This window comes from Enoplosus armatus, chromosome 14, assembly GCF_043641665.1.
Source record: "Enoplosus armatus isolate fEnoArm2 chromosome 14, fEnoArm2.hap1, whole genome shotgun sequence".
NCBI lineage: Eukaryota > Metazoa > Chordata > Actinopteri > Centrarchiformes > Enoplosidae > Enoplosus > Enoplosus armatus.
In genome coordinates this window covers 9,920,179-9,945,372 of record NC_092193.1, presented here as the reverse complement: position 1 = coordinate 9,945,372, position 25,194 = coordinate 9,920,179, and the positions used below count along the sequence as shown (strand labels likewise).

Here is a 25,194-nt window from a genome sequence, read left to right as displayed (position 1 = left end):
GTTGACTGCCTCTTAACTGCCAGCCATAAATATGCCGATCTGAACCGTGGTTTTATGGCTATTTTCATAGCATAACATATTTATAGACTACACTTAACAAACTGTCACGTTTCACAATGGTTTGGCTGCATTTGACAGGAGTTATGTGTAATTTAATGTGTGGTCAGAAAGTTATATAAAATCACTGGCACAACCTTTGTATGAACATACAGAATGTGTATTCTAATTTGTTACAGTTCAGAAGAAATTGTATTTGCTTTTCCTAAACATTTATTAAATGCAATTATAAAACTGCAGTTGTAACCATTATTCATAATTGTACCCAAATTAGTAACTGACATTATTTTGGTATTTGGTAGCTAATAGGAACTACGTCAAACACCACCTGCTTTATAAGCACAAATGTGACACGTTTTGTTCAATGCTACATATTCTTTCTCACAAGCCCCTGCCTGGTACTGTATTGTAATATTCACATTTTCTTTGATTTCAGGAACAAACAATGGATCAAAACTTGTTTGGAGGAGTCCCCAGGTTTCTGACCCGCCCAAAGGCATTCTCAGTGTGTGTAGGCAAGGATGCCACCCTGACCTGCACTATCGTGGGCAGCCCGACCCCGCTGATTACCTGGGAGAAGGAGAAGCTGAAGCTGACATCTGGGGGGCGCTTCAAGACCGTGGATGATGGAGATGTGTACCGCCTGACCATCTATGACTTAACTCTGGAGGACAGTGGCCAGTACATGTGCCGGGCCAAAAACAGTGTTGGGGAAGCTTATGCTGCTGTAACCCTCAAAGTGGCCCTGCCAACAGAGATGGCTCAGAGGGCCCCTGTTTTCATTGTTAAGCCTACCTCTACACGTGTAGGTTTGGGAGGCGATGTTGTTTTCCACTGCCGGGTTGCAGCTTACCCTGAAACCAGCTTTGATTGGGAGAAAGACGGGCGCTACTTGGGGGAGTCTAACCGTATCAAGATTGTTTCTGACAGTGACAGCACCACCGTCAAGATCCAAAGTGTACGTAACCTGGACGGCGGCACCTACACCTGCAGGGCCCAGAACACTGTTGGTCGTGCTCATGTTGCAGCAGCTCTTGTTGTTGATGCCCAGGATTCCCGCCACCTGGCTGCAGACAAGAACACCTCCCTCCTTTCTCACCTACAAAAGCGCAAAGAGGAAATGAAGAAGGATATCTCTATCTATCGCACTGAAGAAAGCAGCTCCTCTTTTTCTTCCTCCTCCAAGGCCAACATCAGGGATGGTTTGAGTTCTCTGAGTCTGGAACATGAGCTGAGGGCATCCGCGCTGGCAAAGTTGCCCAAAGGTGTGTTCACCCGTACCTGCACAGTGACTGAAGGCAAACATGCCAAACTCAGTTGCTTTGTGACGGGTCACCCTAAACCCCACATTATCTGGAGGAAGGATGGAACAAACATCAGCGAGGGCCGCAGGCATGTCATTTATGAGGACCAAGCTGAGAACTTCATCCTCAAGATCCTGTACTGCAAGCAGACTGATAATGGTCTCTACACCTGCAATGCAACCAATATGGCTGGGCAGACCTACAGTGCTGTGTTGGTAACAGTCAAAGGTAAGATGGTCTTGTCTTAAGAAAATGCTGCATACAGTACAGTGATACATTTTATGTACACATTTAAGAGAATTCTCTACAAGTAAGCTATCATTAGAGACATGTCATATGCATGAATTATATGCATCTTCTGTCAGCATGTGTAACATCATAGAGGCTGTCACTCTAGACCACTTTATGTCCAACAGCATATTTACAGCATTTCTTCTTAATATTAACAAATCCCATAAAAACCGGTGTCCCCCCTTAGTCTGTCCCAATTTGTTCCCACTTAAGAAATAAATCTTTAAAAATGGCTCACAAATATATACTATACAGGCTAAGTAATTTCCTAAAACAGCTGAGCACTGTAGTTTTTAGAAGCATTACTCAAACAGGAGTAAATAGTCATTTGTTTGGGACTATTTTGACACATTTGGTGCTCTAGTGAGTATTTATAACACCAGGATGGTGTATGTGTAATTTACTCTAAATAAACTACAGTGCCTACTGTATTTTCATCGCAAAGAAGGAAGGGACCTTACACACAGTGCAGCAGTATGGCTTATTTATGTGTTTTTAATAGCAATAAAAATGAGGTATATGACACAGAGGAATAAGCTATATGTTCGTTGGATAAACTCATTGTTGGCATTTGCACTACTGTACGTGTTGTCCAAAGCACTATACCAAAGCCTCATTTAAACCTCTCAAAATGTGTTTGGCTTTTCACAACAAGGTTGAATTCTGGCTCATCCTCTGCGGGAGGGTGTTGTGTTGCATCTATTTTCTGCTGGTGATGAGTAGTTCACAGTTGCTAAGATGGTCACTCACTTACAGGAGCATATTGGCACCACTACTAGTGTGACTTCCCTTGAGAAGAAATTATCCCAAGGGATGAAATAGTAGAGTTGAAGATTTATGTCGGTTGTTAATCTCCATTCAGTCCGCTAATGAAGGCTGTGCCTCTGATGTGCCTGTTTATTGTTGGTGCAGGAAAATGGATACTTCTGATGCCTTCCTTGCAGTTTGTTAGTTTGCTGGATTTAAAGGGAAAGTTTGTAATGGAAAATAAACCATTTATCAATTTTCCAATAAATACACAAAATACAGCCCTGAAAAAAAGAAAAAATACAATAAATAGAAGAGAAATGGCAACAACAAATACAGTTACAGTGTCACTTGTCCTTTAGAATGTACATTAGAGGAAACATTGTAAACATAGACGCTTTGAGTTATTTACTCAACCCAGTGGACTTCATCCCATAATTCAAAGGGGAGTTCCACATGTTTCAACACTTGATTCCCAAAGTTAAAACTGCTGGCTCAGATCCAAAGTATGGATATGGATACTGTTTGAAACTGAAACCCTCATTTGAGGTGCAGAGTGCAGTAAGAAAACTGAGATCTAGGGGAAACGTACAAGATGTACTCTGCAACCTCCATTGAAACAGTGGGTGTAGTAAACACGTTGAAACCTTTGGTTCACATTAAACAAAGTCACGTAAATGTGAAACATTTTCAGTAACATTTTTTGACATTATTGTTACAGGTATTAAGCAGACAGCATTTTGCATATTTTAGCTCATTAACTTTTACGAGTTACGAGCATTTCCTAGGGCATACAGCGTGTTTTTTTTTATTGATTTCCCACCATTGAGACAACGATAGTTTAACTATTGCACCTTAGCTTCAACAACCAAGGTTTCACAGTTGACTAACAAAAGGCTTTTAAATCACTTGTTATATTGTAATAAATGTAATCTAAAGGTTATGCACACATGTCAGTTTAGAACTTTTGACTATTGAAAACGTTGAATAAAATTCTCAAAATAAGACAGATTACGTGTCCAAAGCGATATATTATTTCTCAAGCAAGTTTCTCAAACTTGACTTTAGTATTGCCCTAGCCTGAACTACAATTAAGATCATGGGAAAATCAATTTAGAAAGCTTCTAAAATTGTTGACAGTATCGCAAAGTAGCCTATAAGCTGCCATTTGTAGTTGATGGACTGACATATGCAAAACCCTCAACAAGGTTGTGTTCTGTTACTTTTCCTTGTATCAGAGCCTAAGGTGCCATTCAGGAGGAAGCTGCAGGACGTGGAAGTACAGGAGAAAATGTCAGCCATGCTGATGTGCGAGGTGCCTCTTAGTGCCACCCAGGCCAACTGGTTCATGGAGGAAACGCGGCTGGAGCAAAGTACCAAATATCGCATGGAGCAGGAAGGCACACTGCGTTGTCTCACCATACACAACGTCACCACCAACGACGATGGTGTTTATATCTGCGAGATGAAAGAGGGCAGTCGTACTGTGGCTGAGCTCACTGTCCTGGGTATGGTTGAGACTTTTTTTATGTCTTTATTTGTTGTTAAATATGTGCAAGCATTGCCATTATCAAGAGTAATTAATGTGAAATACTCCTAAAAGTTGTGAAATTGTACAGAATGAATCTACTGCATACACCTTGGAATTTCTCTTGTCAGTGTGTCTACTATGCTACTGAATGCGTTTCTTTATGTAACGTCTACTTCCTCTCATATCCCAGGCAACATTACTAAGAAGCTTCCCCGGAGGACAGTAGTTCCTGTCAGTGACACTGTCATCTTCTGTGTGGAGCTGGAGCATCCCTGCCCGGATGCCTACTGGACCCGCAATGGCGAGAAGCTGAAGGAAGATTCCCGTATTTCTATTGCCTGCGTGCTCAGACAGTACACCCTCACAATCAGAGATTGCCAGGCAGAAGACTCAGGAGAAGTGGCCTTTGTGGCTGGAGACTGCAAGACTTCCACTCGATTCTCTGTCACTGGTGAGGATGACACCTGGGCCAAATGTATTGCATTACAAAACATGAAACTAATCTAAACAGACTTCATACTGTACTTTTTTGTAATTATCTTAATTGTCTTGCATTTTTCTTTATCATTCTTTTTATTATTTTAATATTCTCTACAGCAAACCCCAACAATCTAGCACATGCATAGATTCAAGCAAAATATGAAACATTTAATGGGTTAGAATAAAATATTATCATAACTGACAAAAATTATTGGCAACAAGGAAAGTAAAACCATTCAATACAATTGGTGAATGCTAATCTGCTCATATAAACAGCATGATCATCACTCTTTCTGCTCTAGCTGCAAGGAAGCATCCTCCCGATCCCCCAGTCGATGCTGTGGTGCAGAGCAAGACTGATTCATCCATCACCATTCAATGGTCTCCTCCTGACAGCGACCGCCCTGTGCCCATCAAAGGCTACATTGTGGAGAGGAGGAAGGTTGGCACTCAGACATGGCAGAGGTGCAATGCTGGAGAAACCATTCTTTCTACAGAGATCACCATCTGCAGCTTCACTGAAGAAGCCAGCTACCAGTTTCGTATCTCTGCTATGAATGACTTTGGCCAGAGTCCCCACCTGGAGGTGCCTGGAAGCTTCTACCTTGGTAAGAGCTGATGTTTCTATGACGTTTGTCAGTCATGGCTATGTGCTGTTGTTGTATGCATTCAAGTGTTATTTTCTCATGTCTGGCTTGCCTGTTGTCTCCAGAACCCATTGCTGAAATCAAGAAAGGCCTGATGAACAGTGTTGCAATCACTGGTGAGGAGTTTTCTATCTCTGTGGAGCTGTCTGCTGTTTGTTCTGGCTTCTGGTCTCTAAATGGCCGCCTCCTGCGCAGTGGAGCCGACTACCTCATCACCAGGTCCAAGAACACACACACTCTGCTCATCCGTGTCATGACCATGGAGATGAACGGGGCTGAAGTCAAGTTTGTGGGCGGAGGCTCGCAAAGCAGTTGCATCCTGTCTGTGAAGGGTAAGCACTCATAGCCATTTAAAAGAAAATGCCCTATATCATATTAATATATTAGTACATCGTACATTTGCTTTTCTGTATTAAAACTTTGTAGATTCTTTCTTAGCCTTGTTTTTAATTGAAGTCCACTGGTATTTACTATAATTTTTTCTGTCAGAAGCAAATCAATAATGCTTTCTTACCTGACAACTGTATTTTTAGTTCCTTCTGTCAGGTTCACCAACAAGTCAGATCTGCTGGAGGTGATAACCCGTAGTGCCCAAGACACTGCTCAGCTGACTGCTGAGGTGTCGGATTATGATGCACAGGTTTGTTATGGGATCATACATCATTTCCGGTTTAACTTTTAGCTTTCAAATATTCTTTTGATGTACCTTTAACTTTACAAGTCTGCAGGGATGGAAAATGTAAAGGCGCTATAAGTTAAGCTAGTGAGTAGATTTTTCCTGTGTTATTATAAGTCTGAAGCATTATATTCCACTACCTTTAGAAATGGTAGAAGGACATTGGAAGGATGTTCCATTTAAGTTAGCTTTGACCCTCCTTTCCATTGTAAGACAGTCTTTGAGAAAGAAAAGATAGTCATCACTTTGGCCTGAATTGATGTATTGTAGTTGAAGCTGGTAGGGCATATTCATATGGAAATGAATACAATCAGTTAGCCACATTTCGTGTTTCGTGTTGCTGTTACCAAGAAGAGTCTTCAAAGGAGACACAGTATTTGAGTACTTGTCAACACAGGTACTCCTACTTGGTAATACTGAAGTAACAGTAGTTCTACTTGAGTTGAACATTCAAGTACTCTTTTATCCCTATCGCTTACTTTATCGCATCTATTTTGGCGATCTGTTCTGTGTTTGTTTCTTCAGGTGGTTTGGATGAGGAATGGGCGAGAGGTGAAGGTGGGAAAGAAGTATGAATATGTGATCATCGACCGCAAGAGGATCCTGATGGTACACAATGTTACAGAGGAAGATGTGGGCATCTACGAGTGTGTTTTAGCTGATGACAAAATGTCCCTGCAACTCGCTCTAAAAGGTGTGCTCATGAAAAAAGTACAGTTTTACAGTTTAACTTATAGCAGAGCAAAGTCAACAATCTACTCTCTAATTTGGTAACACGGGTATTTATTTGCATGAAAACAAATAAGTTGACATATAATTAATTAAATAGTCATGACTCAATTTGCATCTTTTTTTCTGTAAGATGAACCTGCCAAGTTTCTGAACAAAGCTAGAGGTCCCATGGGTTTGACATCGTCCCTTAAAGGAGATCTTGAGCTGAGCTGTGAGGTGTCTCCTGCCAATGCGGCCGTCGTATGGAGGAAAGATAAAGTGGAGATCACTGAGGACCAAAGAGTTACCATCATCTCCAAAGGGACTCAAAGGAAGCTCATCATCAAGAATGCCAAGAAAAGTGACGAAGGACATTACTCCTGTGAGACAGCAGCAGACAAAGTCACATTCCAGGTCAAGATAAAAGGTAAGACTGTATGATGCTTTTGTAGTACTATTCAACACTTGACTGCAAATCACAGATATACATTTATTTACCATATTTTGTTTCTCAGAAACTCAAGCTGTAGCTGCCTTCTCCAACAAAGAGTCGGTCCAGAAGGAGGTGAAAGCTACTCTCTCCCAGAAAGCCACTCTTAGTTGCAATGTTTCGGATAGCAAGACAGAGGTGAAATGGTATAAAGATGGCAAGTTGTTGGTATCCAGTAGGACAATATACTCAGAAGTAAAAGGCAATACTCGTCAGCTGGTGATTGAAAAGGTGGAGAAGAGCGATGCTGGAGAGTATACATGCGAAGCAGGAGGGGATAAGCTGGTCTTCAAGATATTTGTGTCAGGTAGGACTGCTCGATTGGTTAATTGATATATAGAATTTAACAAATATTTTCAGTTTTACATTATTAATATAGATTCTGTCTGGGTATCTGTGAGCTATGTGATAAATATAATTTGAATTAAGGGTTTGGAGTCATTACTTATCTTACACAGTGCTCATAACAACACTGTATTTCTCATTGACGTTGGCCTCAGACGCCCAGTCAGCTTTCTTCAACAAGGAGTCCGTCCAGAACATCTTTGTTGATGTTACAAGCAATTTTCCTGGTTATATTTAGGCCTGTATCATACTGAAACAGTAGTTTCACAATGTTTTAATGAGTTGTTTTAAAATAAAGCGGCGGCAATGTTGTGACATTTTCCATTATTACTTTTGCAGAGGTCCAACTCAAGTCAGCCTTCTCCAACAAGGATTCAATCCAGAAGGAGGTGAAAGCCACTCTCTCCCAGAAGGCCACTCTGAGCTGTGAGGTAGCTGATACCAAGACAGAGGTGAAATGGTACAAGGATGGCAAGCTGCTGACTTCCAGCAAGACAATCCATGCAGAGTCAAAGGGCAAGAGCCGCCAGCTGGTGATCGACAGCGTGGAGAAGAAGGATGCTGGAGAGTACACCTGCGAGGCTGGGACAGAGAAGCTGGCTTTTAAGATGCATGTGGCAGGTAAGGGAGGGGGGATTTTCAACATAATAATATTACTTATTGGGTGCTTATTAATAAGCTTTGAATGAATAGCATCTGATATTTTCCCTGTCTTGCCTCCTCCATCAGAGGCCCAGTCAGCCATCTCCAAGAAGGAGTCGGTCCAGAAGGAGTTGGTCCAGAAGGAGGTGAAAGCCTCTCTCTCCCAGAAAGCCACTCTGAGCTGGGAGGTTTCTGATTCCAAGACAGAGGTGAAATGGTACAAGGATGGCAAACTGCTGACAACCACCAAGACAATACATGCAGAGTCAAAGGGTAAAAGTCGCCAGCTCGTGATCGACAGTGTGGAGAAGAGGGATACTGGAGAGTACATCTGTGAAGCTGGGACTGAGAAGTCAGCCTTCAAACTCCAGGTGGCAGGTAGGGACAAGGACTGATTTGGCTTACAGTATTTCTGTTGACTGATGCAAGTGTTAATGTATAATATAAAATGGACAGGGAAAAAGTTTTGGTCATCCACATTCATGGTCTCCTCCACAGACACACAGGTCCAGCCTGCATTCTCTAACAAGGAGTCCATCCAGAAGGAGGTGAAAGCCACTCTCTCCCAGAAAGCCACTCTGAGCTGTGAGGTAGCTGATACCAAGACAGAGGTGAAATGGTACAAGGATGGCAAGCTTCTTACTTCCAGCAAGACAATCCATGCAGAGTCGAAGGCCAAGAGCCGCCAGCTGGTGATCGACAGCGTGGAGAAGAAGGATGCTGGAGAATACATCTGTGAGGCTGGGACTGAGAAGCTGGTCTTTAAAATACATGTGGAAGGTAAGGAGAATGCAGAACTCAATTTACTTACTTTTATTTTGATGGCATAGCATGTAAAACATAAAGCCTAGATACATTTTAGTTAAATCACAGTTTTAATGACTGTCTCATACAAGGGCAATTGCATTGTAATAAACATGAAAATAAAATATAAAGCCTAGTAAACAAAAATCTTTCGAAATTTGGAAATTTGTAAAAGAACATTTTTTATGCTCAAGTCATCAGACTAAATCTTATGCTTGCTTTTTTTAATAAAGAAATGTACAATTTATTTACTGTGTGAAACTGGTTGATATCTTCTGTTTTCTGTTTGAGTCTGTGGTCTCCTCTGATTTGTGATTGTAAATGTCACGATGAATTTTGGCTGCATCGTTGGTTGCTTCAGTTATGAGATATTTTACATGCTTTGCTCAAACATCTAGGCCTATAGTCCAATATTGACTTGGAGTCTAATGTTATTAGACTAGATGACAATTATGTGAATATTTTGGGGCTTTGTCTCTTGTATGCACTACTGAGCTTCATGGTTTGATTTCTTGTAGCACTTGTTTGCTGAGACAGCTCTGGGGTCATGTGGTCATGTGGTCCTGTTGTATGTCAGTTCCTGTTCACAGATTTGGTCTTTTTCTTTCTGAATGAGTTGTTTGTGATGTATTCATTGTGGATCTCCATGGCAACTGGCAGATTTTCCCAGTTTTCTTTTGCTTAATGACTGAAAAGTGCAATGTTGTGTCTTCCTGGATTTGACATGCTTTAATAGAGCTTATTGCTCTGTGCACTGCATCTGTGAGGTTTGGTTGCCTTTTTCCAGTAAATCCAAATCGGTGTCTGTGCTGTGGAGTCAAGTCCCTTTTTTGTACGGGTAATTGTACTGCCACCACACTCCTTTACAGTTTCTTCTACAGAAGTCCAGGCTAAATCTGCTTTCCTCAATGAAGAGTCTGTCCAGAGGGAACTGAAAGCTACTCTCTCCCAGAAAGCCACCCTGAGCTGTGAGGTAGTTGATAACAAGGCAGAGGTGAAATGGTACAAGGATGGCAAGCTGCTGATCGCCAGCAGAGCAGTTCACATGGAATCAAAGGAAAAGATTCGTCAACTGGTGATCGACAGCATAGAGAAGAAAGATGTTGGAGAGTACATTTGTGTAGTCGGAATTGAAAAATTGGCATTTAAAGTACAGGTGACAGGTATGAGGAATCAAAGGGAATAAATAGTATACAATATGTGATTTGTGTTTATTTTGTTTAAGGTTGAATGTCCAAAGACCAAAAATAGCTACAGTGGAGGATTTTAATTTTTTGTTTCGCTTAACTGCTATTCGGGATTGAATGTTGAATGTTGTAGTATGTTGGTATCACAAATATTTGCATTGTTTTTTTCTTTTTTTTAATGTAACTACACAGTACGGTTTGCTGCTCTTGGCTGCACATTTCTCCACTTTATTTCATACTTGTTGATGTTACAAGCAATTTTCCTGGTTATATTTAGGCCTGTATCATACTGAAACAGTAGTTTCACAATGTTTTAATGAGTTGTTACAAAATAAAGGGGGGGCGATGCTGTGACATTCTCCATTATTACTTTTGCAGAGGTCCAACTCAAGTCAGCCTTCTCCAACAAGGATTCAATCCAGAAGGAGGTGAAAGCCACTCTCTCCCAGAAGGCCACTCTGAGCTGTGAGGTAGCTGACACCAAGACAGAGGTGAAATGGTACAAGGATGGCAAGCTGCTGACTTCCAGCAAGACAATCCATGCAGAGTCGAAGGGCAAGAGCCGCCAGCTGGTGATTGACAGCGTGGAGAAGAAGGATACTGGAGAGTACACCTGCGAGGCTGGGACAGAAAAGCTGGCTTTCAAGATACAGGTGGCAGGTAGGAGGATGTCACTAGTATTTCAGAGAGTTTGCAAATGTGAATTGAATTTGCCTTATTTGTTTTGCGGCATTCGTGTTTATTTTTCTATTGTGTCCTCCTTGTTTGCATTCAATCATTAATTCTGTTCATTGTGGCTGAAAGGTTTTGGCTGTGTCTATACATTTCTGGTTGACTGATATGATGGCATTTGTTTACATCACATTTTTCATTGCTCTGCAGAAGCCCCAGCTGGCTTCTCTAACAAGGAGTTGGTCCAGAAGGAGGTGAAAGCTACTCTCTCGCAGAAGGCCACCCTGAGCTGTGAGGTGTCTGATTCCAAGACACAGGTGAAGTGGTACAAGGATGGCAAGCTGCTGACTTCCAGCAAAGCAGTCCACATGGAGACAAAGGGCAAGAGTCGTGAGCTGGTGATAGAAAAAATGGAGAAAAAAGATGCTGGAGAGTACACATGTGAGGCCGGAACAGAGAAGTTGGTATTCAAGCTGCAGATGACAGGTGAAATATGTTTCAAATAAAATTGATTTTGCCACAAGATTGATAATTCTCTGCACAAAGCACTGAAAGGCTTCCTTCTTCCTTCTCTTTAGATGCAGCTGTCAAGTTCCAGAAGAAGCTTGTCAAGGATACATGTATTGTTCAAGCAAGTGAAAACATTGTTTTAACCACAGAGCTGACCGCAGAGAGTGGTAGCGTGAAGTGGTTTAGAGATGGTGTGGAGCTCAAGGAGGGCAGCAAGTATGAAATGAAAAAAGATGGCCTTTCTCGTACCCTGATAGTAAAATCCACCGAATCCAAAGACAGTGGATCATACTCCTGTCACACTGCTGACGACAAACTGGAGTTCAAAGTTCAAGTTAAAGGCACGTCATAGAATTGTTTATGACATTTTGATAATTGCTGTATTGACCTTTTTGGATGCCAGATTTTGTATTGATGTCTAACTCCCATGTTTTCATTTCAGATTCAGCTTTGACGTTTGTTGTCCCTTTGAAACCTGCTGCAGTGGAGTTGGGAGGTACACTTAGCCTGGTGTGTGAACTAAATCAAGCCTCAGGGGATGTTGTTTGGCAGCATGGTGGTCGTGAGATTAAACCTGGAGGCAGGTACTGTGTCAGGACAGATGGTGCTAAGCGGGTTCTCACTGTGACTGGCATGACTAAAGAAGATGAAGGAGAATACAGCTGTGAATGTAGAAATGACAAGACCTCTGCTAAGGTCTCCTCAAAGGGTAATCAATCATTTAATTAAACTCAAAAATTTCACGGGAGAAACTTTTTCTTTCATATCAGTCTGCTTCATTTGATTTGACTTGTTTGTTTCAGCACCCAGACTAGTGAGGCTGACCACCAAACTGAACAATGTGGCTGCAATGGAGGGAAAAGACGCCATTTTCAAGTGCGCTGTCAGCCCTGCGGATGTCAGTGTTAAATGGTTCCACAACAGTATTCCCATCACTGCTGGGCCCAAGTATAAGACTGAACATGGTGGCAACAGTTACTCGCTCACCATCACCTCTGTCACCCAAAAAGATGCTGGAGAGATTAGTGTCGACGCAGAAGGCAAAAGCTGCAAGGCTACCCTACAAGTGCAACGTAAGAAAATGCATTTCTCATTAAGATAGCTGTTTTAAGTATGTTAAGTAATTAAATTTCCTCATTAACTTTGACATTTATTTGCGCCCCAATTAGATGAGCCTGTGACATTTAAGAAAAAGCTAGAAAACGTGACAGTGGAGGAGCAGAGTGAAGTGAAGCTGGAAGTGGAGCTCAGTAAGCCATCAGATGAAGTGAGGTGGATGAAGAACAGCGTGGTGCTGCAGTCTGCAGGAAACATGGAGATCTGGGTAGACAGAGCTAAGCAGGCTCTGATCTTCAAGAGTGTGGCTTATGCTGACCGGGGCATCTACTCCTGTGAAACTTTGGATGACAAAACCCAGGCCAAACTCAATGTGGAGAGTAAGACTGATCCACAACTACATTTTTTAAGATATAATATACAGTATGCAAGTAAATATCCTAACCCTAGAAAGAGAATGTCATTCTTTAGTAATGTGTGTTTGGATATACATTTTGAGTTACAAGCTAGGAAACCTTGCTTGCATGTTAAAACTCAAACATTTTGCTCCTCCTCCCTTCAGTGAAGAAGATCCAGGTAATAAAGGGCCTAACAGAAACAAAGGCACATGAGACAGAGACAGCAACTCTTGAGGTAGAACTCAGCCAGGCTGATGTTGAAGGCTTCTGGACCAGGGATGGAGCCAAGTTAAAGTCAGGGGCGAACTGCCGTATCACAGCTCTGGGAAAGAAGCATGCTTTAACGTTGTCCAACCTCAAGAGGGAGGATGCAGGTACTATTGCCTTCCAAGCAGAAGGAGTACATAGTTCTGGCAAACTGATAGTCACAGGTAAGGCCAAACCTCTGTTGTTGTACAGCACCTATTCTGCCACGAGAGTCATAGTCTCGTCACATTTGTGACCAACGTGTTGATTCTACAGAACCTCCTGCTATGATCTCCAAGCCCATTATGGATACCAGTGTTCCTGAGAAGGACAAGGTTATGTTTGAATGTGAAGTGTCCAGAACAAATGCAGATGTTAAATGGTTCAAGGTGAGAAATTATTGCAGAGTGAAATGATAAGATTTAAAAAGTGTAAAGTGCATATGTAACATTTTGAAAAAATGATTAATCTGCAGGATGATATGGAATTGAAACCAGGGAAGAACTTTGGAATCCATTCCTTGGGCAGAAAGCGCTCTTTGGTCATCAACAAGTGCACCCCTGAAGATGCAGGCACTTACATCTGTCGCACTACTGATGATAACACCTCTGCCAAGCTCACTGTTCATGGTAATTATCAAGCACCCTAATCAGTCAGGTACCATTATTTAGGGTACTGTATAACAATTTTTAATATATAGAAATATATTTAAAAATATCTTCCCTGCAGCCAGAGATGTTAAGATTGTTAAGAAGCTGGAGGATGTGGAGGTGATGGAGAAGGAGAGTGCTACATTTGTCTGTGAAGTCTCACATGATGAAGTGGACTACCAGTGGTACAAAGGAAGTAGCAAACTCAAAGTCGGTGACAACATCAAGATGAGACAAGAGGGTAAGGTCTCAAGAAATTAGTAAACCAATGTGATGCCACGACCTGTATATTCATGCACTGTTATAGGATTTACCTGTCACTAATAATGATAATTCTTATTCCAGGCAGAACCTATGTGCTGCTGTTTAAGTCTGTTACCCCAGACGATATGGGTGAGATTAAGTTCACAGCTGAGAAGGCCTCTTCAACTGCAAAACTTAAAGTGAAAGGTAAATAAGTCTGTGTTATGTGCTGAAATGTACAGTAAATACTGTGTATTGTTGCATGGATTAGCTAACCATAATGTTACAATGTTCAGATGTGGTTGCAAATGGATTATTTCTATCATCATTAAGACAAAAGCTGTTAGGAAGTTGCAAATAATGAAATACCTCTGCACATCTTAAACCTTATTTTCTTCTGAATGACAAACAATCATCATGTTTGCATTCAAACCAAAAAATCCTGAGTCATTTTATAAGCTGACCGCAACATTAACTCACTGAAGTTAGATGAAATGTTGTCTTCCTAAAAGAGTAAACACAATGCATCATTCTGGCGATACTGGTGAGATAGAAAATCCAGTTGCAACTTGCATGTACATTGTTTTGCCTCATTGAGGCCTGATGGCATAGGAAACACAACTAGGTGAGGTTTAGGATTACTTTCAAGGGGTTTTATCATAGCTTTCTTTGGTTGAGTGTCTGCAGTGGTCTATAGAGAAGGTGTAATTGGTCCAGTAATTTTGGACATTCTGGAGTCTTTTAAGTCCAGAAGTATGAGAAATAAAAAGTCAAAATTGTGTTAGAGGCACATATTCTGTGACAGATTAGCATACTTTGCTGTTGACCATAACTTGCTCTATTTAATGTAGTGTCTTCACAAGATTCTTGCTAACTGTTTTAGCTTTTGCAAAAAATGTTGGAAGTGACATCAAATGCGTTAATGTTCCTTTACATATTAGCCCCATTTGCTTTGGCTATAACATAATTCAATTATGAACACTGCCTCTCCTATAGTGCTCTTAGGCAAGGGCTTTGGCAAGGCCTCTGCATTAACAGCCTTTAATCTTCCTCTTTGCCATACATGATAGTTTTCATTGATTCAATGTTATTGTTATTGTAGAGCTGCCTGTCAAGTTTGTGAAGAGACTCAGGGATAAGATAGCGATGTATAAGCATCGTGGTCATCTTGAATGCCAAGTGTCACGTGCCAGTGCAAACGTGAAGTGGTACAAGAACAAGATGGAGATCAAACCCGGCAAGAAGTACGAGATCAAAAGTGAAGATGTGTACCGAAAACTCACCATTAACGATGTGGAATCCGGGGACGAAGACACGTATACCTGTGACGCCACTGATGACAAGACGTCCTGTAAACTACTCGTGGAAGGTAACGTGATGGAAGACGGCAAAGGTTGATTGTAAGCTTAGTGTCAGGCTTATCACTTGTTTATGTATATGCCTGGATAAATGTGTACATACTCAAAGTATTTACACAAAACAAGCCATCAGACTCCTAGTCAATGAGGTATCTGTCTATGTAACTATGTGTCTGTCTATTTATCTATTTGTGTCTGAACAAGTCTGACCTACTAAATTAATTAACATACTAATTAGTATTCCAAATTATTTGTGCAAGAAAGAAATAAACAAAACTGTATTACCAGGGCAGGTGAAGTACCCACAGGTGTTTTCAGTCATTCTGATCAGGTTGAAGTTTGGTGGGAAATATATGAGCCATCTAAATTGAATTCAGCCATCATTAAATGTATTATTTACACCTATACTTTTTCTACTGTGATATATCCAAATCCATATCTGTGAAAAAGGCCTATTCTTCGACCATGGACTTTACTGTAATGTCAAGTCAATTTTATTTATATAGCCCAATATCACAAATCACAATTTGCCTCAAGGGGCTTTACAGTCTGTACAGCATACAACACCCTCTGTACTTAGACCCTCGACTGAGGTAAAACTCCCCGAAGAAGTGTAAAGTATATGGGATTTGCGATTTGATTTGTGTCTTTAAAAAGGCTAAACCATTGGAATGGTCCTCTACTATAAATAAACATTACTTTTATTTTATGGAATCATATCATTGACTTCTAACTAAACCATTCTCTTTTCATCACCCCTCCAGAGCAGTCCATCAGCATTGTGCGGGAGCTTAGTTCAGTAGAAGTGACAGAACCCTTTGCAGCTGTTTTTGAAGTTGAAATCAGTATGGAACTGGTGAAACCCCCTATATGGACTCTGAATGGAGTTGCTGTGCAGGAGAGTGCTGATGTTGAGATGGAGAAAGAGGGCACTCTGCACCGCCTCACTTTCAAAAAGACCAAAGCATCGATGACAGGCCCTGTGCAGTTTACAGCTGGGAAGAGCAAATCTTTAGCCCAGCTCACAGTTAAAGGTAAATATGTTGAATCAGGTTTGTATGGCAATTGTCCACAATAACTTGTGTACTGTGATACTGTTGAAAGTAAATATATCCAGCATTAATCAGTTCATTATTCAGAGTTTAATCACATACTGTTCCTCACATTTAGAGCGTCCACTTGAGATTGCTGAGCCCATCAAAGATGTGAAGGCAAAGGAGAAAAGCTCAGCCATACTCACCTGCAAATTCTCAGCCTCACCTAAAGAGGTTAATTGGTTCAAAGGTCGGGTACCTCTGGCAGCGTCAGATAAGTATAACATTAAGCAAGATGTTACAAGGGCTCAACTTACCATTCAAAGGTTGACTGAGGAAGACAGTGGAGAGTACTGCTGCCAGTCTGGACCTGCTGAGACCAAAGGCACACTTACTGTTGAAGGTACAGTATGGACCTTTGAATATCACACACATACAGCAAGGGTGAATTTTCTTTTTAAAACCATCACATAAAATAGCTGTTTTATGATGGTTTAGGACTAAAGTCTTGTTTCTTTTGTCCAGTGCGTGAAATCAAGATCACCAAGCACTTGGCTGACACAGAGGTTGATGAAGACAACGATGCAGTGTTCACATGTGAGATTAACTATGCAGATGAAGAGGTGCAGTGGCTTCTGAAGGACAAGGTGCTCTTCACCAATGAAGTCAACACCATCACTCATGAAGGGAAGGTTCACAAGCTCACACTGAAGAACTTGGCACCTCAAGATGGGGGGACTATCACCTTTCAAGTCTGCAAGGTTAAAGAGTCTGTGACACTTAAGGTCAAAGGTAAGAACTGTCGTGCACTATGTTTACAAGCACACAAAAATAGATTACTATATGAATATAAGGTTATGGCAGGAAATCAGACGTCGCAGCTACATACACTAATTGAAGCATTTGGTCATGAATCACATTTCTCCCCTAGCCCATACCATACCTTGAAACTGTGCCCTGAAAATCAACTCTTTAGATATGCTGTCAATGTGGCTTACCCTAGTCCACCCAAAAGGTGAGAACACAATATATCCTTCAGTCATTCTTTACTTTCTCAATTCCCCTCCAGAGAAGCGTGCTGTGTTCCTCAAGTCTCTAGATGATGTCATCGGAGAGGAGAAAGGCATGATAACTCTGGCGTGTGAGGCGTCCAAGCCCAGGGTTTCTCCCACATGGAGAAAAGAAGGCAAAGTCTTGAAGGCTGGACCAAAGTATGAGCTCCTTCACACAGGCAAGTCTTTGGGACTGATCATCAAGGACGTCACCAAAGACGATGCTGGAGAGTATACTTGTGATCTTGGAACTGAGATTTCTAAAGCAAAGGTCACTGTAAGAGGTTGGTACTGCTGTTTGAGATACGCAGTTTTTCAGTGTTAGCCTTCATACATATGCTGTTTGCCATCGTCACTGACATGCTCTCTGTCCCAAATTTAGAGATTGGCATTGGAATTACCAAATGGCTGAAGTCAGCTGAGGTGAATGAGGGAGAGACATGTAGCTTTGAGTGCATCTTATCTCGTGAGAGCACAGACAAGTGTTCTTGGACTCTTAATGGCCAAACTGTTACAAATGGCGGCCGCTTCAAAGTCACCTGTAAAGGGCGCAAGTACATGCTGACCATCAAGGATGTCACTCCTGCTGATGCTGGAGAGGTGGTCTTCAACATTAAAGACCTGAACTCCAAAACAACATTAACAGTTGAAGGTAAGCTATATATCTATTTTTTAGAAGGCCCAGACAAAATAATACAAATATGAGAAGGTATTAAAATAAACACGTTATCAATCCTTGTTGCAGGCAAAGCTTCTTCTGTGTTGAAAGGACTACAGAGTGTCAGTGCTCTTCAAGGGGAAGTTGCTGTATTTACCTGTGAGGTGACACAGGCTAGCTCCACAGTAAAGTGGGCCAAGGAAGGCATAGTCATCAGAAAGAGCCAGAAGTATGACATTAGCCAAGAGGATAAAGTCATGAAGCTGACCATCCATAATGTTTCTGCTCAAGACTCTGGAGAGTACAGTTGTGAAGTTGTTGGAGGTGCAACCACTAAAGCCAAGCTGGAAATCAAGGGTAAGACAACACATATTTATAATACATATTTACCTACTTCCATGTTACTGCACTCTTCATGTTTGACAGCATTAGAGTATTGAAGAGACTTATTTAGAGATTGTGGTGAAAAGCTAATCAATAATACAAGTATAGAACCACTTCTGGGATAATCTCATGTTCTGAAACCATAGATATATCCTACAATTTTCATACTGTGCCTGAAACTGTAAACTGTTATTTTCTTTTTACAGAGCCAATCCATAAATTCACTAAAGCACTGAAGGACAGCCAAGCAGAGGAGAAGAGCTCAGTGACCTTGCATTGTGAGACTGCGCAAACCCCATCTGCTGTGATATGGCTTAAAGGTCACACAGAGCTCAAGGCTGGAGGTCGATATGAGATGTCCTATAGGGAGGGGGTCTTAACTCTCACCATCAAAAACCTGGAGGAGAAAGACACCGATATCTACACTTGTGACGTGGGCACTGCCAAGAGCATGGCAAAGTTGACAGTCAACGGTAAGAACTTAAGTATGTATTCATAGAAATTTGGGGTAAGTCTTTGTCTTGCAGAGCTGATTATCTTTATGAAATCTGTTTAAAGTTATTTGAATATTAAGGGTATTGTGTGGAAGATGATAATTACTGGTAAATAATTATTACTTAGCTGCTAGCTATTTTTATCCTGTTTTAAAAAACTGAGACAATTCCACTGTTAATGTATTTTGCAAGGCTTTTGAGGTCAGTGGGATGAATGCCGTGTTGACTTGACTCACAGTTTGGTTTGGTTTTGCTTTAAAGGCCAGTTGGTGGTCATAGTGGAAAAACCACAGGATGTTAACTGTTTTGAAGGGGAATCTGCTACATTTGTTTGTCGTGTCAGTCCTACTGATCTGCCTCATGTGCAGTGGTGCTTAGATTATACCCCGCTGCAGCCAAGCACCCTCAATGATATGCACGTTTTAGAGGGGGGTTACCATTCTCTTACTGTAAGAGAGCTGACTCCCAGGGACTCGGGCACCATCTCTGTGGTCGCTGGGGATCAGAAAGTATACGCGTCCCTTGTCGTCAAAGGTAACTGACTCCGCCCACTGTCACGCACAAATCTACTTACAGTGTAGATTTGTCAAAAGAACCATAGATTAGATTGAATTGTTACTAAATCTTTTGTATTTTCCTAAAAGAAATGTGTTTTCAGTATTTTGCATTGTTTGGCACTATTATATCCTCTTTGTCTTGGGGTTTGTATGATTGAGAGACCGTTTGCACATCCACAAATTGTGAATGACATCCATCAGCATGTGCAAATGTTTCAAAGTGACCTCTTCCCAAATACATTGTCTTGTTATGCAAGGACTGCGCGCTGCATAAATGAATGTTTCCTTTGTTGGTAACCTTTGTGCTTTCAAAAAGAATTTCATTCTGTAGTATCATAATGAGTTTTGTTTTCTTTGAGTTTTGTTTTTAGATAAAGTGCACTGTTGTACCTAAACCTTCATCAAAAGGAACATCAGCCCAGCTGTTGGAATCATTTTTGGATTCCAAAGGTTAACATTGGACGACTGGAGCATGACAACTCACGCATCATCTTCGCCTCTAATCCATTTTCCATCCTCCATCACAACCCAACAAAATGCAACAGTCTGTTTTATATAATCAAGCCATTGTTCATTTTATTTTAGCCCTGCCTGCCAGTTTTAAAGAGAAACTCAACAACCAGGAGAAGAAGCAAGGGGAGACTGTGACACTTTGCTGCAAGTTATCAAAACCTGTGGCCGATGTTCAGTGGAAGAAAGGCTCTGAAATTCTCAAAGCTGGAGAGAAGTATCAGATGAAGCAGGAGGAGGCTTCTTGTGAGCTTCAGATTAAGAATTTGAAGGTTGAAGATAGTGGAGAGTATTCTTGCATGTGTGGGGACCAGAAGACATCTGCAACTGTGAAAGTCAATGGTATGGATTCATGAAGTCTTTTTCCTTTCGAAGTTTTGGAAAAGTGTGTATGTTGTATTTCCAAGCGGAGTTCCACTTCTGTTGCCTTCTTAGTTTTGTTAAAACCTTTGTTAAACTATTTATTTCTTGTAATTTTGACAAGTAATGAAAACTTGGTTGTACAGCATTGCCGCCGACCTTCAAACAGAAGCTGGAGAGCCAGGAGGTTGAGGAGGGAGCCGACGTTACTCTGTGTTGTGAGCTCTCTGAACCCGGAGTCGCTGTTGAGTGGAAGAAGGGAACACAGGTCCTGAAGTCTGGAGAAAAGTACCAGATGAAGCAGAAGTCCTCAGTGAATGAACTCCTGATCAACAAAGTGTTGCCAGAAGACAGTGGAGACTACAGCTGTCTGTGTGGAGACCAGAAGACCACAGCCAGCCTCAATGTTAAGGGTAGGAAGAGGATTTTCAATGAGTCGGTCCGAGTAACATTTTTTTTAAATTGTACAGCACAGCTTTTTATATGTACATATTTAGACATGTTTCTTTTGGAGTCCGCTTGTCATCATGGATTCCAAATTGTCTGTTTTTTATGGTTTGTGTTTGTCTTTTGTTTGTTTTATATATATGTATATTTTATGTCATGGCATGCCACTGAATGCTAACCAACTAATAAATGCTCAGCCCAACCAGTGACCTTCAAACAGAAGCTGGAAAACCAGGAGGCTGAGGAGGGAGCCGACATTACTCTGCGTTGTGAGATCTCTAAACCTGGAGTCCCTGTTGAGTGGAAGAAGGGAACACAGGTCCTGAAGTCTGGAGAAAAGTACCAGATGAAGCAGAAGGCCTCTGTGAATGAACTCCTGATCAACAAAGTGTTGCCAGAAGACAGTGGAGACTACAGCTGTGTGTGTGGAGACCAGAAGACCACAGCCAGCCTCAACATTAAGGGTAGGAAGAGGATTTTCAAAAAGTCGGTCCGAGTAACATTTTTTAAAAAATTGCACAGAACAGCTTTTTATATGTACATATTTAGACATGTTTCTATTGGAGTCCGCTTGTCATCATGGATTGCAAATTATCTGTTTTTTGTGCTCTGCATTTGTCTTTTGTTTGTTTTATATATATGTATATTTTATGTCATGGCATGCCACTGAATGCTAATCAACTAATAAATACTCAGCCCAACCAGTGACCTTCAAACAGAAGCTGGAGAGCCAGGAGGCTGAGGAGGGAGCCGACATTACTCTGCGTTGTGAGATCTCTAAACCTGGAGTCCCTGTTGAGTGGAAGAAAGGAACACAGGTCCTGAAGTCTGGAGAAAAGTACCAGATGAAGCAGAAGGCCTCTGTGAATGAACTCCTGATCAACAAAGTGTTGCCAGAAGACAGTGGAGACTACAGCTGTGTGTGTGGAGACCAGAAGACCACAGCCAGCCTCAACATTAAGGGTAGGAAGAGGATTTTCAATGAGTCGGTCCGAGTAACATTTTTTTTTCAATTGTACAGCACAGCTTTTTATATGTACATATTTAGACATGTTTCTTTTGGAGTCCGCTTGTCATCATGGATTCCAAATTGTCTGTTTTTTATGGTCTGTGTTTGTCTTTTGTTTGTTTTATATATATGTATATTTTATGTCATGGCATGCCACTGAATGCTAACCAACTAATAAATACTCAGCCCAACCAGTGACCTTCAAACAGAAGCTGGAGAGCCAGGAGGCTGAGGAGGGAGCCGACATTACTCTGCGTTGTGAGATCTCTAAACCTGGAGTCCCTGTTGAGTGGAAGAAGGGAACACAGGTCCTGAAGTCTGGAGAAAAGTACCAGATGAAGCAGAAGGCCTCTGTGAATGAACTCCTGATCAACAAAGTGTTGCCAGAAGACAGTGGAGACTACAGCTGTGTGTGTGGAGACCAGAAGACCACAGCCAGCCTCAACATTAAGGGTAGGAAGAGGATTTTCAAAAAGTCGGTCCGAGTAACATTTTTTAAAAAATTGCACAGAACAGCTTTTTATATGTACATATTTAGACATGTTTCTATTGGAGTCCGCTTGTCATCATGGATTGCAAATTATCTGTTTTTTGTGCTCTGCATTTGTCTTTTGTTTGTTTTATATATATGTATATTTTATGTCATGGCATGCCACTGAATGCTAATCAACTAATAAATACTCAGCCCAACCAGTGACCTTCAAACAGAAGCTGGAGAGCCAGGAGGCTGAGGAGGGAGCCGACATTACTCTGCGTTGTGAGATCTCTAAACCTGGAGTCCCTGTTGAGTGGAAGAAAGGAACACAGGTCCTGAAGTCTGGAGAAAAGTACCAGATGAAGCAGAAGGCCTCTGTGAATGAACTCCTGATCAACAAAGTGTTGCCAGAAGACAGTGGAGACTACAGCTGTGTGTGTGGAGACCAGAAGACCACAGCCAGCCTCAACATTAAGGGTAGGAAGAGGATTTTCAATGAGTCGGTCCGAGTAACATTTTTTTTTCAATTGTACAGCACAGCTTTTTATATGTACATATTTAGACATGTTTCTTTTGGAGTCCGCTTGTCATCATGGATTCCAAATTGTCTGTTTTTTATGGTCTGTGTTTGTCTTTTGTTTGTTTTATATATATGTATATTTTATGTCATGGCATGCCACTGAATGCTAACCAACTAATAAATACTCAGCCCAACCAGTGACCTTCAAACAGAAGCTGGAGAGCCAGGAGGCTGAGGAGGGAGCCGACATTACTCTGCGTTGTGAGATCTCTAAACCTGGAGTCCCTGTTGAGTGGAAGAAGGGAACACAGGTCCTGAAGTCTGGAGAAAAGAACCAGATGAAGCAGAAGGCCTCTGTGAATGAACTCCTGATAAACAAAGTGTTGCCAGAAGACAGCGGAGACTACAGCTGTGTGTGTGGAGACCAGAAGACCACAGCTAGCCTCAACATTAAGGGTAGGAAGAGGATTTTCAATGAGTCAGTCTGAGTAACGTTTTTTAAAAACTGTTTAGAGCAACATTTTATATGTACATATTTTGACATTTCTGACTTCTCAGTGTTCAGTTTTTTCTTTTCTTTTCTTTTATATGTACTTTATATTTTATGTCATGGCATGCAACTGGTTACTAACCAACTAATAAATGCTCAGCCAAACCAGTGACCTTCAAACAGAAGCTGGAGAGCCAGGAGGCTGAGGAGGGCGCCGACATTACTCTGCGTTGTGAGATCTCTAAACCTGGAGTCCCTGTTGAGTGGAAGAAGGGAACACAGGTCCTGAAGTCTGGAGAAAAGTACCAGATGAAGCAGAAGGCCTCTGTGAATGAACTCCTGATCAACAAAGTGTTGCCAGAAGACAGCGGAGACTACAGCTGTGTGTGTGGGGACCAGAAGACCACAGCCAGCCTCAAGATCAACGGTAGGAGGATTTGTGATTTAAACCTCTACCGTGTATTAAGACGTGTCTTTGTAATTTAGAAAAATACATTTTATGGTGTAACACATTTTTTATTCTTTGTCACTGCAGGAGATTTATTGTTCACATTTAATCACAGACTACTTTAAAAATGTATGTTGCATTGATAGGACGAATATTTGTATTACACTTTTGTCTTGACTGAAGCACTTGTGTTACTTGCTTTTTCTATGAAATTTCTGTCACTGTCCCTTTGTTTTTTGTTGTCTTGTTTTTGTTTGCTGGCTCATAAAATGTCAGCGTTTGTTGTGTGTGTCTAACATTAGATTCATCAGATGATACCTTCACATTGTGGTGGATCAATAGGTTGGATGTCTTTGCCTGGATCGCTTTTTTGCAGTGTGCTCTGTGCTTTGATACAGAGTTTGAATTTTGATCTTTTCTTTAGAAGACTTGTCATCACGTTTTACTTTTTATTTTTTTTACTGTCCAGTTGAGATTACAAAACAAGATTATTTTTTCACACCACACAGTGCAGACCTTGCTTGTTGCTGCTCTTTTGTGTGTCTTATGTCATGTTTTTTTTCTTGGTGGAAGTGTTGACCATTGGTAATGTATGTATGCTGGTCCATAAACTGTTGTTGTCTATTTAATTAGACAAGTGAACTGATAGTTGCCCATGTTGTATTGTAGTTATCAGCTGTGTTTCATGGTTCTTGCTGATTTCTGAAATTGTTTGAATTTACAAGTTGTGAGCCATTTTATCTGGTGATAGAGTAGATATAGTAGATGATCAAGTATGTTACAGCATTCTGAATTCAGATTGTTTCCTCTCAGCTGTGAAGCTGTCAGCTCCTCCTTCAGCTACTAAACTGGAATCTAAGAGGCAGGAGACCAAAGAAACAATGGAAGGTATGGAAGGAAGATGTCAATGTGCTGGTTTTATGTCATCTGTCCATCTTGATAATGGCCTTTGTGTTGCCATGTGCAGCCTGCCCTTAAATTGGGCCTGTTCTTTTTGGCTTGTATATGTTATGATGGATGTGTTCTTGTGGCGTTATTTCTTTCTAGTTTACCAGATTGTTTAGGTTACAGTTTTGTGTGCCTCTGCTGTATCAAATGTCTTATAGTAAGATTGTGTTTTGCAGTTTTTATGTGGGTCTTTTTCCTCAGTGTTGTATTGCAGCATATGTAACATAACCAGCTCATTTAAAAATACAAAGTTTATAGGAGTTTACATGTGCATAATTCACTTGTGCGTGGCATGATTCATTGCCCTTGCATTATATGTGCGTAGTTTGAGAAGACTGAAGGTCTTTGAATTTGTGGCAGTTATACAGGCTGTGCTCAGGTGGCCATATTAAATACTGCAGGTCTGGCAATGTCACTGGTTGCTGCCAGTATACTTTATGTAGCATTTCTATGTCCATATCATATTTGCATTTCAGCCAAGACGCCCGAAGCTCCATTCACAGCTGCTAAAGCCCAGCACAAGAGGCAAGAGATAAATGAGACAGTAGAAGGTAATTCTCTGAAGATTATTAGCTTTGCTCAGTTATTTAGCCCATGCACATTTGTAATTAATCAGTGTGTGCAATGCATCGCTATGTTAAGAATAAATGAGAAACACACGGTACTGTACACTGTCACTCCTTGTCTTGGCTGCCGACTGGTGTTATCAGAAAGAAACTTGTTGGGTTATGAATTGGCTTACATTGTGTCTTGTTGCTTCAAG

At 41.2% G+C, this 25,194-nt stretch overlaps 1 protein-coding gene across 1 annotated transcript in view; it reads left to right on the top strand.

Moving 5' to 3' along the window:
- Nucleotides 1-502: 502 nt before the first annotated feature.
- The window catches only part of obscnb (obscurin, cytoskeletal calmodulin and titin-interacting RhoGEF b), a 52,993-nt gene continuing 28,301 nt past the window's right edge, over nt 503-25,194 (top strand). Inside the window, exons 1-36 of the mRNA XM_070918133.1 lie at nt 503-1,589; nt 3,638-3,907; nt 4,121-4,381; nt 4,713-5,018; nt 5,123-5,389; nt 5,591-5,697; nt 6,259-6,427; nt 6,596-6,871; nt 6,960-7,241; nt 7,619-7,900; nt 8,420-8,701; nt 10,291-10,572; nt 10,795-11,070; nt 11,163-11,435; nt 11,537-11,803; nt 11,898-12,167; nt 12,264-12,530; nt 12,713-12,979; nt 13,071-13,183; nt 13,270-13,423; nt 13,524-13,685; nt 13,790-13,894; nt 14,790-15,056; nt 15,810-16,079; nt 16,216-16,482; nt 16,605-16,871; nt 17,149-17,415; nt 17,514-17,783; nt 17,877-18,146; nt 18,380-18,646; nt 20,241-20,507; nt 20,739-21,005; nt 21,238-21,504; nt 21,737-22,003; nt 22,236-22,502; nt 24,324-24,371. Of these exons, the coding sequence (XP_070774234.1) occupies nt 503-1,589; nt 3,638-3,907; nt 4,121-4,381; nt 4,713-5,018; nt 5,123-5,389; nt 5,591-5,697; nt 6,259-6,427; nt 6,596-6,871; nt 6,960-7,241; nt 7,619-7,900; nt 8,420-8,701; nt 10,291-10,572; nt 10,795-11,070; nt 11,163-11,435; nt 11,537-11,803; nt 11,898-12,167; nt 12,264-12,530; nt 12,713-12,979; nt 13,071-13,183; nt 13,270-13,423; nt 13,524-13,685; nt 13,790-13,894; nt 14,790-15,056; nt 15,810-16,079; nt 16,216-16,482; nt 16,605-16,871; nt 17,149-17,415; nt 17,514-17,783; nt 17,877-18,146; nt 18,380-18,646; nt 20,241-20,507; nt 20,739-21,005; nt 21,238-21,504; nt 21,737-22,003; nt 22,236-22,502; nt 24,324-24,371 (9,553 nt within the window). The remainder of the gene's footprint in view (nt 1,590-3,637; nt 3,908-4,120; nt 4,382-4,712; nt 5,019-5,122; nt 5,390-5,590; nt 5,698-6,258; nt 6,428-6,595; nt 6,872-6,959; nt 7,242-7,618; nt 7,901-8,419; nt 8,702-10,290; nt 10,573-10,794; nt 11,071-11,162; nt 11,436-11,536; nt 11,804-11,897; nt 12,168-12,263; nt 12,531-12,712; nt 12,980-13,070; nt 13,184-13,269; nt 13,424-13,523; nt 13,686-13,789; nt 13,895-14,789; nt 15,057-15,809; nt 16,080-16,215; nt 16,483-16,604; nt 16,872-17,148; nt 17,416-17,513; nt 17,784-17,876; nt 18,147-18,379; nt 18,647-20,240; nt 20,508-20,738; nt 21,006-21,237; nt 21,505-21,736; nt 22,004-22,235; nt 22,503-24,323; nt 24,372-25,194) is intronic.